This window comes from Watersipora subatra, chromosome 2 (assembly GCF_963576615.1).
Source record: "Watersipora subatra chromosome 2, tzWatSuba1.1, whole genome shotgun sequence".
Lineage (NCBI taxonomy): Eukaryota > Metazoa > Bryozoa > Gymnolaemata > Cheilostomatida > Watersiporidae > Watersipora > Watersipora subatra.
The window spans coordinates 72,760,596-72,775,366 of record NC_088709.1 but is presented as its reverse complement, the minus strand read 5'-3'; the positions used below and the strand labels follow the sequence as shown (position 1 = coordinate 72,775,366).

Here is a 14,771-nt window from a genome sequence, read left to right as displayed (position 1 = left end):
GAAGGCTTCATAATAGGAAGACCCTACCAAGGGGTTATTCCCTGCTACTGGCCGACCGTGCTGATGCACACAGTCGATTATCAATAACAGGCATACTCTTGGTTAGGTAATAATAACGAGACATTATTCTTTGCTACTGGCAGACTGTGCTGAGGCACGTCGTCGATTCCTAGTAACAGTCATACTCTCGGCTAAAAATGCAGAGTACGTAGCGCGAAGCTTAGCACCGACCAATTGGGCAAAGTGCTGGAGCGCCTAGCAATGGTCCCACAACCTGAGGCTACCCGGTCACAGTTCAAGGCTCCTCAGTACAACAAAACCAGCGATGTGGAGTATTTTATCTTCCGGTTTTAAATGTGGCAGAAGTCAACCGATAGCCAAATGAAGCAAGCCTGTTGCGTCTGAGGGAGGCACTCAGAAGAGGTGCCAAAAACTGTAGAAAGGCAGACAAGGTGGGGGCCATTTTCGAGATGCTCCGGGTTCGGTCGACTTTTTTCTTCAACCGGCAAGGACTCGGCTAAACGGCCTTTGGGGGCTGCAACCACCTCATTACAGGAGCACTCCTGTCAAGGGGAATGCCTGGTTAAGGTAACATACGGTGACTTGCCGGCGGCTTACCAGGCCAATATGGCAAAAGAATTATTTTGCAATTCACTCAATGACACCAATCTGCAGCGGCATTTGCTGGCTGTGCCCACGGTGACCTTAACAGGCGCTGTGCAAGCTGACACAGAGTTTTTGCAGATCCGGCCAGAAAGGAAGAGCCAGCCGGAGGTGCGAAACATGGAGGAGCCCACCAGAGACCAGGTCACGATGGTCCAAGACGTCACGCTAGACCAACTAACCCATTTGGTCCAACTGCTTACCCTGCAAGTACAGAAGATTACGGAGGATCATACACCTCTGGAAAACTTTCCCATAAATGACCCCTGCAAAATTGGGATGTGGAATGATGGGGCACGATCGAAAGGGGTCCCCAGGAGTAGACCTCCTGTTCCGGGAAACGAGAAGGGGCCACAGCAGTAGGGCCAACTATTGCCTGCATCAAGGCCCCAAAGTCTCCTCTACCTGGCAACTACCAACGGGAGAGGCTACGCCCCTAGAAGCACCGAGAAGCCGACAGAGAAAGGGACTGACTTCAGAGCAACGAAGACAAGACAAGCAAGGTCATGCTGTGCCACCCTTGTGGCCGCACCGACCCGGACTTGTCCCTTTTTGGAACTACTACGAGTTTTTGGGAGGATTGGACCCAATTCCTGTCAATAGAAAAGAGGAAACTGGCCCCGGTGCCCCCAGACACCGAGGGAGTCAAAAACCAATGAGAGCTGGGAGACAGGGGAAGTCCTTCCTTCGAACAGAGAGAGACAGAGTCCCTTCCTATGTTCCGCCCTGCAGAGCGAAACGAAGGAAGAGACCCCCTTCGCCCAGTGACAAGTCTGCCTTAAAGGCGGCAGGGCTACCCCCTGCAAAGCACCGGAACCTTCCTTGCAAATATCCCAGGGCTCGAGCCCAAGAACATCCGGACTTGTTTCAGGTGTATGCAATGGTGCTAAGCCGGTCAGAGCCCAAACACTGAACTGGCCTCACTCCACAAGCTACTTCTTACCAGGGAAGGTGGAGGGGAGGCCCGTGCAGTTTCTGATCGACACCGGGTGCACCACGAACCTGCTGAGCAAACAGGTGTTTGATAAGCTCTCTCCAGCCACGAGGAGCTTGATTAAAGAGAATGACAGCCATGGTCTCACGGTCGATGGGACTCGGCTAACATTCTACGAGGTCATATGCCTGCCAGTACTACTCTTGGATGTAAAAACCAAGGAGGTCTTGGTGGTGAGTCAGATAAGCAAGGACGCTATCTTAAGAGTGCTTTTTTGGTGGCTCACCAGTGTGCAATGAACTTTGAGCAGCCCATTGTGTCTGTAAGAGGTCGTCCCCTGACCTGCACAGACCGACATGGCAGGTTGCTTCTGAGTAAAATTCAAACATTGCGCGACGTGGTGGTACTCGCCTAGACAGAGATGACAGTACCCTGCTGAGTCACCGCGGAGAACCACTGCCCGGTCAGATTAATAGAGAGTTGCCCCGAGGGGTTCCCCTGGCTGCCAGCTTGAACTGGCCTGAGCCGAAGACAGGCGTAACAGCTAAATGTCTAAACCTCATGAACCAACCCTATCCCTTGTGAGCAGGATCGGTCGTCGGCAGCTACACGGAAGTAGAGAACCATCAGGTGGATGACGAACCGCCTTCCCCCGGATTCGGGTCCGCCCTAGCAGGCATAGAGGCGATGCTGAGTAGGAAGGTACCAGTCCACCTAAAGGATCTTTATGTGTCTGCCTGGAAAAACCGCCAAGGGCCGGACTAGCTGGTATGGCTGGGGCAGCTACTGGTACGTTATCAGCACACCTTTAGCACTTGCGACAAAGATGTGGGCGTAACTTCGAAGTGAAACACTTCATTCCTCTGAAAAAAGGTAATCACCCCATCCGACAGCCACCCCATCACCTGGGACCGGAGAAGGAAGCAGAGGCTGAGTGGCAGGTACTAGAGCTGCTGGACAAGGAGTTCATCGAGCCAGCCGGGGGAGCTTGGATCTCCCCAGTAATATTGGCCAGGAAAAATAACAAACAATGGCTGTTCTGCGTCGCCTACCGGCAAACTAACGCCGTGACCAAACAGGATGTCTAGCTTCTCTCCCTGATCAATGACAGTCTCAATGCCCTGTCCGGCAGCCGATATTTTAGCATGATCAACCTGGTGAGTGGGTGTTGGCCGGTACCCCTGGACGCAGGCACGCAAAAAAAGTCCGCCTTCGCGACTCGATCCAGGCTCTGGAAATGGAAGGTTCTGCCATTCAGTCTGACCTCGGCACCGGCCACAATGCACCGGCTTATGGAGTGGGTCATGCGCAGGCTGCACTGGAGAACACTCTTGCTGTACCTAGATGACATCATCGTCGTCGCCCCAGACTTGACACTCACTTGCAATGGCTAGAGGAGGTATTACAGCGCTTGAAGGGAGCTGCACTAAAGCTCAAGCTATAAGTTCGAGCTCCTGCAGCCACGATTCCGATACCTGGGACCTAGAAAAGACCCTGGCAATCCGGCAATGGTTTAATCCCAGTGGTCTACGCAAGCTACAGGGCCTCCTGAGTAAGGTAGGGTACTTCCGACAGTACATACCAGGCTTTGCTGACATGGCCTGTCTTTTAAATTGACTCACCAGCAAGCGGGAGGCCTGGTCTTCGGGTCCAGGAAGAGCAAGAGGCCTTTGACAAACTGAAGGAGATGCTGTTCTAAGCTCCCGTACTAGGCTACCCAGACCTGACTCAGCCATATATATTAGGTACAGACGCTAGTAATTGCGGAGTCGGAGCAGTGTTATCCCAGGTACAAAATTGAGCTGAGCGAGTCATCGCGTACTTCAGCAAGACACTAATTCAAGCGGAGCAGAAATACTGTGCGACTCATAAGGAACTGCTCATCGGGTGAGGGCCTTAAAACATTTTTGGCCTTACCTCTATGAGCGCCAGTTACTTTTCCGCGCGGATCATGCATCTTTCTAATGGCTGTGTTGGCGCAATGAGCCTTTTAACCAGGTGACCAGATTGTTGGAGATCCTTGCCGAGTTTCAGTTTACTATGAAACACAGGGCCGACCTCCGACATGGCAACGCAGATGGGCTCAGTTGACGGACATGCGAGGACTGTCGACAGTGTGAGCTGATCGAGTTGCGGGACGAAAGACTGACCCACAGAGAGTTGGCTTTAGAGAACCAACAAGGAAAGAACCCGAGTCTTGACCCTAAAGTCGCTGGGACCGCACATTATACGGCTGGTCATTTGAGCCCGCCTCTGCCCCTAAGGGTATCGAGGTCTATTTCATGGCTAGCTGAGGTCACCCCGAGACTGTGGAATGGCTCGGGTAAAGACCAGAGGGAGCAATTGAAATTGGGCGGGTTTGAGCTGTGACAGTTATACCACATTTGCCCATTCTTCTGGCTGCAGAATGGAGTACTGGAGGCATGTACTGCTCCACACAGTCAGCTGAAGTGGTGCTCGGCCTGCCCCCACATGTTCAAAAATCAGACTCACACCCTGGCCCACTCTGGGGTGAGAAGAACGGTCAGCCGGCTCCGACTGACCTGGTATTGGCTAGGTATGACGGCTTTGGTGAGGAAAATGGTCAGGGTCTCTGAGTTCTACCAAGCAGCTAAGCACAGTGGCAGCAGGAGAGCAAATAGCAAGCAGAGGCTATACGCAGGTCGCTTTTAGCAAAATGTGGCAGTGGACTTGGTTGGACCGATGCCTGAGACACGGAGAGGGAACCAGTTGATCCTGGTACTAACGGACCATTTCACTCGGTAACAGGATGCACTAACCCTCCCGTATGCCACAGCTCCCTTAGTTGCCAATGTGCTGGATGAACAAGTATTTTGTTTAATAGGCTTGCTGGAGCAAATACTTCCAAACCAAGGGGCACAGTTTGATAGCCAACTGATAGAAAAACTGTGCCTACTATGGCAAGTGAAAATAACACGCACCACACTGTACCACTCTCAGGCTAATGGCATAGTGGAAGGAAGCTACCGGCAACTTGGAGACTCATTGCGAGCGCTTCTGCTAACACAAGGACCAGAGGAGTCAGACAGGATGCTACCCCAGGTGATGCGGGCCTACAGGGGTAGGTCGCACTCTGCTATGGGCAAAACCGCAAACCTGCTGATGTTCGGCTGAGAGTTGCGCCTCCTGACCTGTAAGAAATCAGCCCCTCTACCCTGGAGAAGCGGCCTTCCCACCAGTATGTACAAAAAAACACAGAAGAGGTTAGAAGCGACTTGCGGGATACTGAAGGAGCTGAACAGGCTGTGAGACAGAAATACCAAAAGGTCCAACAGGCTGTAAGACAGAAGGCCTAGGAGGAACCACCTCTCTACGCCCCAGGAGAGTGGGTGTGGCTTCTGAACAAACACCGGCGAAAGGGAGAAAATCTCAAACTACAAGCCAAATACGTGGGCCCTTTTAAAATTATGAAGGCCTGGGCAAACCATACTTATATGATAGAGAGACAGGGCCAGTCATCTGTCCAAAGTATTGCCGGTTTAAGCTTTTTTATGCCTGTGAAGGAAAACGAGGCAAGCACCAGCTACACTTGAGCCGTGGACCCGGCCCAAAGATGAAAGGGGCCCGAGCCAAAAGACAAAAGGAGGACTGCCGGCTCGAGCTGGACTTGGCCAAGAAACAAGTAGAGGAAATCTCACAACAAAAAACAATAGGCAGTGAGAAGGAAAGCCAGTTGGAGTTGGCTCGAAGGCAGGCAGAGCAGTTACTCCAATCTAATCAGGGTATAATAGCCGATGGTAAATCAAAACAAAGAGAGCCGACCACAGAGGAGTCAGTTAGTTACAATCTAGCTGATCGGCCAGCCAAACCAGCCCGGACTGAGAGCTCTCCCCCAGCTAGACATGAGGAGGAGTCTAGGGAGCCCATCTGGCGTAACCTCCGGCGGGCCTGAGCTACTAGGCAACTGGACAGGTATGGCGAGTGGGTATGGCTACAGCAATTGGCAGCCAATCCGAGCCCTCCTTAAGACAGCAAACAGGCGTGTAGAGGAGCCGTGAAGAGAGTGATGCAGGGATCACTTGTGGCTATGCCCTACAGCTACACAGACCGTTTTCAGGATCTCCATACTACTACTACGAACACTTTTATCAACATGGCTAGAACAGGTGAGCTTGCTAGTTTGTTATCTACTGAGCCTTGCCTGTCTGAACCCATAAAGAGCAATGAGGAAGCAAGGCTGGTGGACTTATTGGTCTCGGATGAGGAGGAGTTTGCGGTTTTGAGCCAACTGCCTCTGACGATCCGGTAGATGCCACTAGCGACCAAATGATGTAGTGCTTTGGCCAGGCTGCCTCCTCAAGTCCTGCTCGAGTTAAGTCAGACCTGGTTGCCACTCTGTCGGTCGTCGGCCAGTCTTGACCCGTGGGGATAGTTGGCTACAAGTCTATCTCCAACGGCTGAGAGGACACCGGCAATTCTGCACCAGCCGAATCGCTAGCATCTACTACCGAGGAGATACTCGAAATACATGAAAGGTTAGATTGAGGGAGCCAAGGCGGCTGAGATGGCTTGGGTCTCTTACATTTTAGAGACCGGTTCCAATTAGTCGCCGGCATCTCCCAAGCGCAGCAGGGAGCCGACACAGCTGAACCAAACTGCACAAAAAGGAAAGAAGCTGATCGTGATGACCGAGCGATTTGTGAACAAGACTACTTAGGAGAGGATACAGGCCGCCATCTCGACACCTGAGAGTTGTGACCTTTGCCAGGTCAAGGCAAGCGCACGGAAGATCCAGCAGCATATCATGCAGCACTTTGCTGTCTTTGTGTGCCCCTGCCAACATCAGCACATGTCACGCGACCAGCTGATGTCGCACAGGAGGGCATGTGGAAGAAGCGAATATGGGGGTCTCATTTACCTGGTGGACAAGTTGCACTGGCAATCCTTTTTGCGCCTTCGACTATGGCCGGCCGATCTGGCCATGCAGGAGTGTTGGCTCACACTTATGGCAACCGAATGGCCGGCCAGGGCCTCGGCTGTTTGGACAGAAGACGACCACCCCCGGGAGAGGCCACGGCAGGAAAGGCCGGACCGAAACCAGCCCGCACCTAGAGAGGAGAGAGTTGGAACCACAGACTGGCCGCCTTCCCACCACCGTAGGAAAAAGGAGACTCTCCAGTCTATGCCTACCCTGCCCATTAGAGCAGATCAACCACAAATCTAATTGGGAGAACGATTTGAGGAGGAAGAGCTCCGACGGCTACGAGAGGCCCACTGAGACCGGTTCTTAGAGGATAGCCGCAGGTGGCATCAGATGGCCCTCCTTGCTTGAAGGGAAAGCTCCCTAAGTATGCTCAACATTGAAGCCATGATGCCCTGTTTCTGGAGGATATCATCTCCCAGTCGGAAGAGGAGGTTCGACAGCACCGGCTCTAGGCACAGATGCTCTCTTCTTCCTGCGTTGGTCGAATGGCTCCGTGGCGAGTCCTGGGAGGAGAGTGTGATGGAAGAGCATCGCAAATGGGGCCGGTGCCGGAGTGATGATGGATTGCCTGGCTAAGCCGGGTCTCTCCCTTATGCTCAAAGATCTGGCCGGCAATAGAGGGCAAAGATGACTCGGCAGTCCATGGGTCACGTAGGCATAACGAAGAATAAAGCGTTACGGCGGGAAGCCGAAACCGCAAGGGGCGGAACCAAAAGACGAAAATATTATAAAAGGAAGAGTGTTTTAGAGAAGCAGGCAGAGCACCACAGTTCCCTGCATACGATATACGTTGTGCATTGGTACTTGTTTATTATTTATGTATGCATGCTTTGACCTTTGTTATGATAATGCAAATATATTTATTCTATGAATATGTGGTTATGCTCTGGTAACAAGTCAGTTTTCTACATTTACTCGGCTTGTGGATAAAGTGAAGTTGACACTGCAAAATCTTTAACATTATTTACCAATTTAGTTTTATAATACTGAATATAAGCTAGCCAACACCTCTAATAGATAAAAACATGTTTACTCTATTACTTCACGCTTAAAAATCTGACGCTATGTTCCCTCGCATATGCACATTGGTTGATTTAAAATACACAAACCTTTTTCCTTACAGTTGCTGATGCATAGGTTTTGGTCCATAAAAGCATAGTAATAATGAATCGGGAGGTCTCTGTCCCAATCATCTTTGTAGCATCCTTTATACTTTGCTAAAACAGGCAATAATTTAAGAGTTATGGCAATATATCCAAGGGAGATATCTAGGTTACTAGAAGGAACAAAGTGAGATACATCTTTAATATTGCAGTGAGTTTAATCAAACTGCAGTTGTATAACAAGCCATTAGTAAAACCAGTAGTCAGATTTATTGATTTAAGCTAGTCAGTATAAATAGCTAGAGTATATCTATGCACATAAGGCTCATCTAACTTTGCGTCAAACCGCAGTTGTACTGGTATACCTTTGTACACTAATACAACTGCTGTATGTCGCAAAGCTTATAAATGATTGATTAGATTTATGTTCATAGATATACTCCAGCGATTCATACTGACTAGCTTAAATCAATAAATCTGTCAACTGGTTTCACTAACGGCTGGTAACTTGCCGTATGTGTACTAATACCACAAATATGACTGTGTAGAACCTACTAGTCATTTTTTGCTGATAATTAAGGCTCTGGCCTTGTTTGTTCCAAAAATTTTTCTTTAAAGATTACCTTACACAAATTTTTAGAATATTTTATCAAAAAGTATCGGTATTTTTCTATCGTTTGCTGATCTGAGTGCTATAATGTTTTAAGATTATAGTTGACCAATCTGATCACTCGTAAAAATTATCGATATATCGTTATTGATATCGGCTATTGTGTTCAAGTTGCAGTATTACACATCTCTTTTCTGTTGATCTCTTTGCAATTATAGACCTAATAATTGTGCTTTGTTTGAGTCTGAGCTTTTTAACCGCAATCAAGCTTTTTGGTTTCAACCTGAAACATCCTGCCAGTCGAATTGCCTCAACCATTAAAAATGGTTTCAAATAATGAAAAGAACTATGCTTCCTGCAAAAATCTTTTAAAATCTGTGTAAGCTCGCTTTTAGCTTATTTAGCTTATTCATTAAACTTTGAAAAATCTTCAGTGTTTGTGTAAACAAACTATTTATGTAAGCAACTCACAAACCATGTTGTCTTCAATTTGAAGATCAATGACATTGAGATGGTCCGTGTGGGCATTTTTGACAAATGCTGCCAATCTTGCCTCAATACTCAAAGTGGAAGAGAAAACTGAAGGAAGGCCAGATGTGTAGCAAACAGAAGACTCTGAATTATACTGTACGACAGCGCATGTCTGGTTAATGGAACAGAGTGATATACAGTAATCACGTCTGGCTATGATCTGCTGGTGATCTGGTTTCACTATTCCGATGTAAAATTCTGGTCTAAATCCTCCATCATCTAAAAAATAAGCAATATTTACTTTTTCTTGTTATAATGCAGAAACATTAAAAACAGTTAGCATATATCATAACCTTTGCATTTAACACTCAGTCTTTCAGTTTCAATTGTTTTAAACTAACGTAGCCTTTTAAATGTTTTTTTTTGTTTTTCATTTTATAGTAGCAAGATATCATAACAATAGCATGTCTGCATCCAAAAACAACAGTTTCAGCACAATCCTTTTTAGCACAAATATATACTCACTTGTATGTGTATATATATAAAGAAATAAATATATATATATAAAGAAATAAATATATATATATATGTATATATATATATAAATAAATAAATATATATATATGTATATATATATATATAAATAAATAAATATATATATATATGTATATATATATATATATATATATATATATATATATACATATACTGATCAAGAAGAAGGTTGCAGTTCACTAGAAGAGAGTGCTCAATATTAAAATAAATCATTTAAATTTTAAATGTAAAATTAAACGAGATCATTTTAATTTTACCTGCTGAATGGTAACAACCATGAAACTTTAAGTTGTAAAATGTTTTAAAAGTTTTCAGTTCTTAATATAGTTTATATATATATATATATATTATATATATATATCTACTATATAAACGGCAATCGTTGTCTGTCTGTCTATCTGTCTATCTATCTGTCTGTCTGCCTTATAGAGTACCATACTTTTCGGACTATTAACCGCTACCAGGTATCTAGGGCGCATTAACGAGAATCTCCGGTTAGTGAGCCTCTATTCGGCGTTTGCCGTTTTTACACAAAAATGACACAATAATGACATGGCTTATCTATGGCTTTTTTTTAGCTTCATGACACGCGATGCTTTTTCTCCTCGATGTATTAGGGCTGATTCGTTGTCGGCAAAACGATATCGACAATAGACTCTATATTAGAATTAAACGATTAAATTTTATTAACTCTATGAAACACGATGCCTCACACACCCACACACTTTTATGCAAGAATTGCTACTATTAATTCAACATGTTCATGATTTTTATTCTGTTTTCTCAATTTGTACTAATTGTATCATTACTGTATCATCTTTTATTGTAATTGTTGCAAAACCGACTTATTTTAGCTATTACTCGCTAATTATTTGAAGTTTACATCTAATCCATTTTACAATTGTTTCATTTTTTTTAATTTATTAGGCTGGCAGAAAACCTTTTTCTCATGATGTGAAGTTTGAAAGTTACAGTTGTTTGACAAAGTTTGATAAACTACAGTTTTTTCTTTTTTCTCAAATTATTTCAACTACCCAAAACACTTTTCTCATGATAGGTTACCTATCATGTTTTCCCATGTTACCCATGTAGTTTGAATGCTAGAATGGCAAATGTTATTATATATGTTAAAAATAAAAATAGATTTTCTGTGCAAAGACTTTTTTATTACCCGGGTACAAGTACAGCTTATGGTGTAAAATGTTGAAAAAATACTTTACCGAAGTTGTTTTCTCGCCTTGAAGCGGATTAAAATTTACATTATTTTATTTTAATGGGAAAAATTGTTATGGGTGTCAAACTTCTAGAACTGATTATGTTCGAGAACTGAGGTTCTACTATACGTTATCAAAAGATATAGGTCACTGAAAGTTGTGAAATTTTAAATTTACATTGGTTTGAAAACCTTTGCCTTTGTTTTATTTATTTTTAAATCAGTTGTCCTGCGCAAAACCTTTTCCTCATGATATGAAGTTTGAAAGTTGTAATTGTTTGAAAAAGTTTTAAAACCTTTACAGCTGTTTTATTTTTTCTCTCAATTTATTTCAAGTACACAAAACACTTCTTTCATGATATGTAGTTTGATAGATAGAATGGCAAATGATGTTATACGCTAAATACAAATCAATTTTCTTTGCAAAAACTTTTTTTACTACCCGGGCAACGCCGAGTAGCGCAACTAGGCTTGGGGCCGTGGCGTCACTCAGGGATGCGGGGGAGACCTTTTTCACCCCAAGTACAGCGAGAGTCTCTAGGCGCGGCTTTCCGGATGAATGAGTTAGCGAGTGCGACGTGATTCGGTGCGCGATATTGATTGCGCGTGCGAGGCGATTGGTTGTGAGACGATTGGTTGCGAGTGCAAGGTGATTAATTGCAAGGCGAGTGCGAGGCGAGTGCGATTGATTGCGGGAAATTGCAAGGCGAGTGCGAGGCGATTGATTGCGAGGAGAGTGCAAGGCGCTTGATTGCGAGGCGGGTGCAAGCCGATTGATTGCAAGGCGATTGATTGCGAGTGCGAAGCGATTGATTGCGAGTGTGAAGCGATTGATAGCGATGCAAGTGCAAGAACGCAAATGTAAACTGCTCGCCGGGTAAAAACTGATCAGCTGAGACGAGGGCTCAGCGGCAGAAGTGCGCGATCGTCAACTGCAAATATAGACGGGTATGAACGGATACATGAATCTAGACACATGAATCTAGAACATTTACTAGATTGTACAAGCATCTAGCTGTAAGACACATTGCAAATTTCTATTGTTCTCCCCAACATTGACATGTATATGTGCATGCATACTCTGATCAGGCAAACAGTTTCAGTAGACTGCTTATTTGGAGTTGTTTTACAGTATGAAAGACAACGCTCAATAAACCTTACGCTGCACGTAAGTCTGTTCCTGTAGGCGGGTAACGCAGCTAGTATATATATATATATATATAAACTATATTAAGAACTGAAAACTTTTAAAACATTTTACAACTTAAAGTTTCATGGTTGCTACCATTCATCAGGTAAAATTAAAATGATTTTAATCATTTTAATTTAACCTGATGAATGGTAGCAACCATGAAACTTTAAGTTGTAAAATGTTTTAAAAGTTTTCAGTTCTTAATATAGTTTATATAAATGCTCTATTTTAATATTGAGCACTCTCTTCTAGTGAACTGCAACCTTCTTCTTCATCAGTATATATATATATATAGATATATATAACAGTTAACCGTTATATATAACTGTTGTATAACTGCTATATATATATAACATGACAGATAGCGCAGTTGGTAAGGTATCGAGACAGTGATCATTAGGTCCAAGGTTCAAACCCAAACAACTGCACCTTTCTGGCAGTCCTTAGACAATACCCTTGCTTGTATAAAGTCTACCACCTCTATGATGGGTGCAATAACCAAAGCCATGCCGGCTCGGGTGTCGCCCGGTCAAACAAGGTCTGCTCTGCCTGTAGCTGAACTAGAACAAGGCAGTGAAAAAGGACTACTGGTTCAAAACGGACCTCATGCAGTGCTACTTTATGAGTGAACCTCAAAGGTTGGGCTATATGGGAAGAATTCGTCAACTGTGGATAAACATGCGCCCTGAATTGCCACTAACCGCTAAGCAACATGTAGCTCAGAAGAGTAACATAATCCGCAGCACTTCATATCAGAACTTGAAGTAGATAAAATTAAGGAACAGTTAAACCAAGTAACTTTTACCAACAGCTATATCAACAAACACAATCACACATACACAATCTTGTGTTGACTCACAAGTTGAAGAAGACATGCACTTTGACCTTGACACAAGGGTGAAGGAGCTTGCGGAAAATATCATCAACAAGATGCCAGCTGCTAATGATTATGGAAGCAGGGTACCACTTTGGAAAGTTAGCAAGACCATACCCAAGAAGCTGTTAAAAGACATTAACTTGGCACTGAAGTCGATCTCAACTGGATCGATCAGTGAGACTAATGCCCTAATCTACAGTACGGCAACCGTCGTCTTGGAAGAGATGGGTATCAACCTTCTGTCAACAAGACTTCAAGCCATTCCATCTTGGCAGCTGAGGCTACAAAATAAGATCAAGGAGTTGCGCAAGAAAGTTAGTAGGCTTAGTGAGAGATCTAACCACATTTTGGAGCGTCCAAAAAGGGAAGCCACAATAGAAGCTCTAGAGTCTGCCAAACAACTGCTAGTAGCACTCTCGGCACGACTAAAGCGGTACACCAAAAAGCGGAATAACAAGAGAATGAACAAACTGTTCATCAATGATCCATCTAAAGTGTATTCTCAGTTCAAAGGTGAACTGCGGAGGCCAATGTCAGATCCTCACCGATCCAGCACCTCAAAGTTCTGGAAGGACATCTAGGAGAAAGAGACTACTCATAACACCCTGCAAATTGGCTGAAGAGGCTTAAAGAGAGCCACCAACACAATGTGGCTCAACAAGGACTCACCATCAGCGAAGTGGACATCAAGTGCAGAGTGCAGCGTATGAAGAACTGGTCAGCACCTGGCCATGACATGATTCAAGCCTTCTGGTTGAAGAAATTTACATCACTTCACACTAGAATGGCTAAGCAGATAGAATGCCTAATAGAAGAAAGCGACCATCCGGAATGGCTGACCAAAGGACGAACTGTACTGCTGATAAAAGATCCAAAGCAGGGGCCGACTCCAAAGAACTATCGACCAATAACGTGCTTGCCCACCACCTGGAAACTGCTCTCAGGAATAGTTGCAGACAAACTGGAAGAGCACACGAGTCACCATATGACCAGTGCTCAGAAAGGAATTGGGTGCAACACCCGAGGAGCCAAACATCAGTTACTGGTGGATTGGACGGTCTGTCAAGACAGCAGGAGAAGGCATACAAATCTTGCCATGGCTTGGATCAACTACAAAAAGGCCTACGACTCAGTTCTCCATAGTTGGATACTTGAGTGCCTCAGTATGTACAATGTTTACCCTGCTCTTGTGGCATTCATCAAGATGTCAATGACCAAATGGAGGACGGAACTTGAGGCTAACGGTGAAAAGCTGGCGAGTGTAAAAATTAAGCGAGGTATCTATCAATGTGACTCCTTATCAATAATCCTTTTTAAGCAATATGCTTGAAAAGACTCAATATGGGTACCAGTTTAAGATTGGCACCAAGATATACCACCTCTTCTACATGGATGACATCAAGCTGTACACTAACAAAAAAAGGGACATTGATTCGCTAATCCACCTCACTCAGGTATACAGCAAGGATATCGAAATGACTTTCGGTATTGAGAAGTGTGGAAGGCTAATTTTTAAGAAAGTCCATTCTATGCTCACAGTTGGCCTTAGAATGCCAAATGGTACCATCAAATATATAGAAAAAGGGTACAAGTACTTAGGGATTATGCAAAGCAACATCAACCACGAAGCCAAGGTACGTCACAAAGCCCTTACTGATTACAAGAAACGCCTTTGGCAAATCCTACGGAGCCAGCTCAATGCCAAGAACCAAGTCATGGCAATAAATACCTACGCACTGCCAGTAATAAAATATTCAGCAGGCATAATAAAGTGGACTGAGGAAGCCATCATAGAAACAGATACAACAACTCGTAAACTGCTGACCAAGCAAGAAGCACTCCATCCAAAGTCTGATACTACTAGATTTTATCTCAATAGGAAAAATGGTGGTAGGGGACTCAAAAGTGTACAACAGACAGTGAAAGAAGAAAAACAAAGCATCAAAGCCTATGCAGCCTCCATGGCCACTTCAGATACGTTGCTAGCTTAATTTCAATCGGCTGCTCTTACAATGGAGCTTTGCCCTGATGATGAGGAAATTGACTGGCACACGAAACCTCTTCATGGTGCTTACCACTGACCAATATCTAAAGTTGGCGATCTTCACCAGACATATATATGGCTGAACAAAGGAAACCTAACGACCAATACAGAGTCGCTAATCATGGCAGCCCAGGAGCAAGTGCTCCCAACAAGGCAACTCTAAA

The 14,771-nt window shown here is 44.8% G+C and overlaps 1 protein-coding gene across 1 annotated transcript; it reads left to right on the top strand.

Moving 5' to 3' along the window:
• The first annotated feature begins 13,885 nt into the window (after positions 1–13,885).
• LOC137388537 (uncharacterized) lies at positions 13,886–14,554 on the top strand. The gene has a single exon (XM_068075022.1). The coding sequence runs from the start codon at positions 13,886–13,888 to the stop codon at positions 14,552–14,554; it is 669 nt and encodes a 222-aa protein (XP_067931123.1).
• Positions 14,555–14,771: the final 217 nt, after the last annotated feature.

Bases quoted from the DNA above. Each gene is read 5' to 3' on its own strand.
- LOC137388537 (XM_068075022.1), top strand. From the start codon at position 13,886: ATGCTTGAAAAGACTCAATATGGGTACCAGTTTAAGATTGGCACCAAG.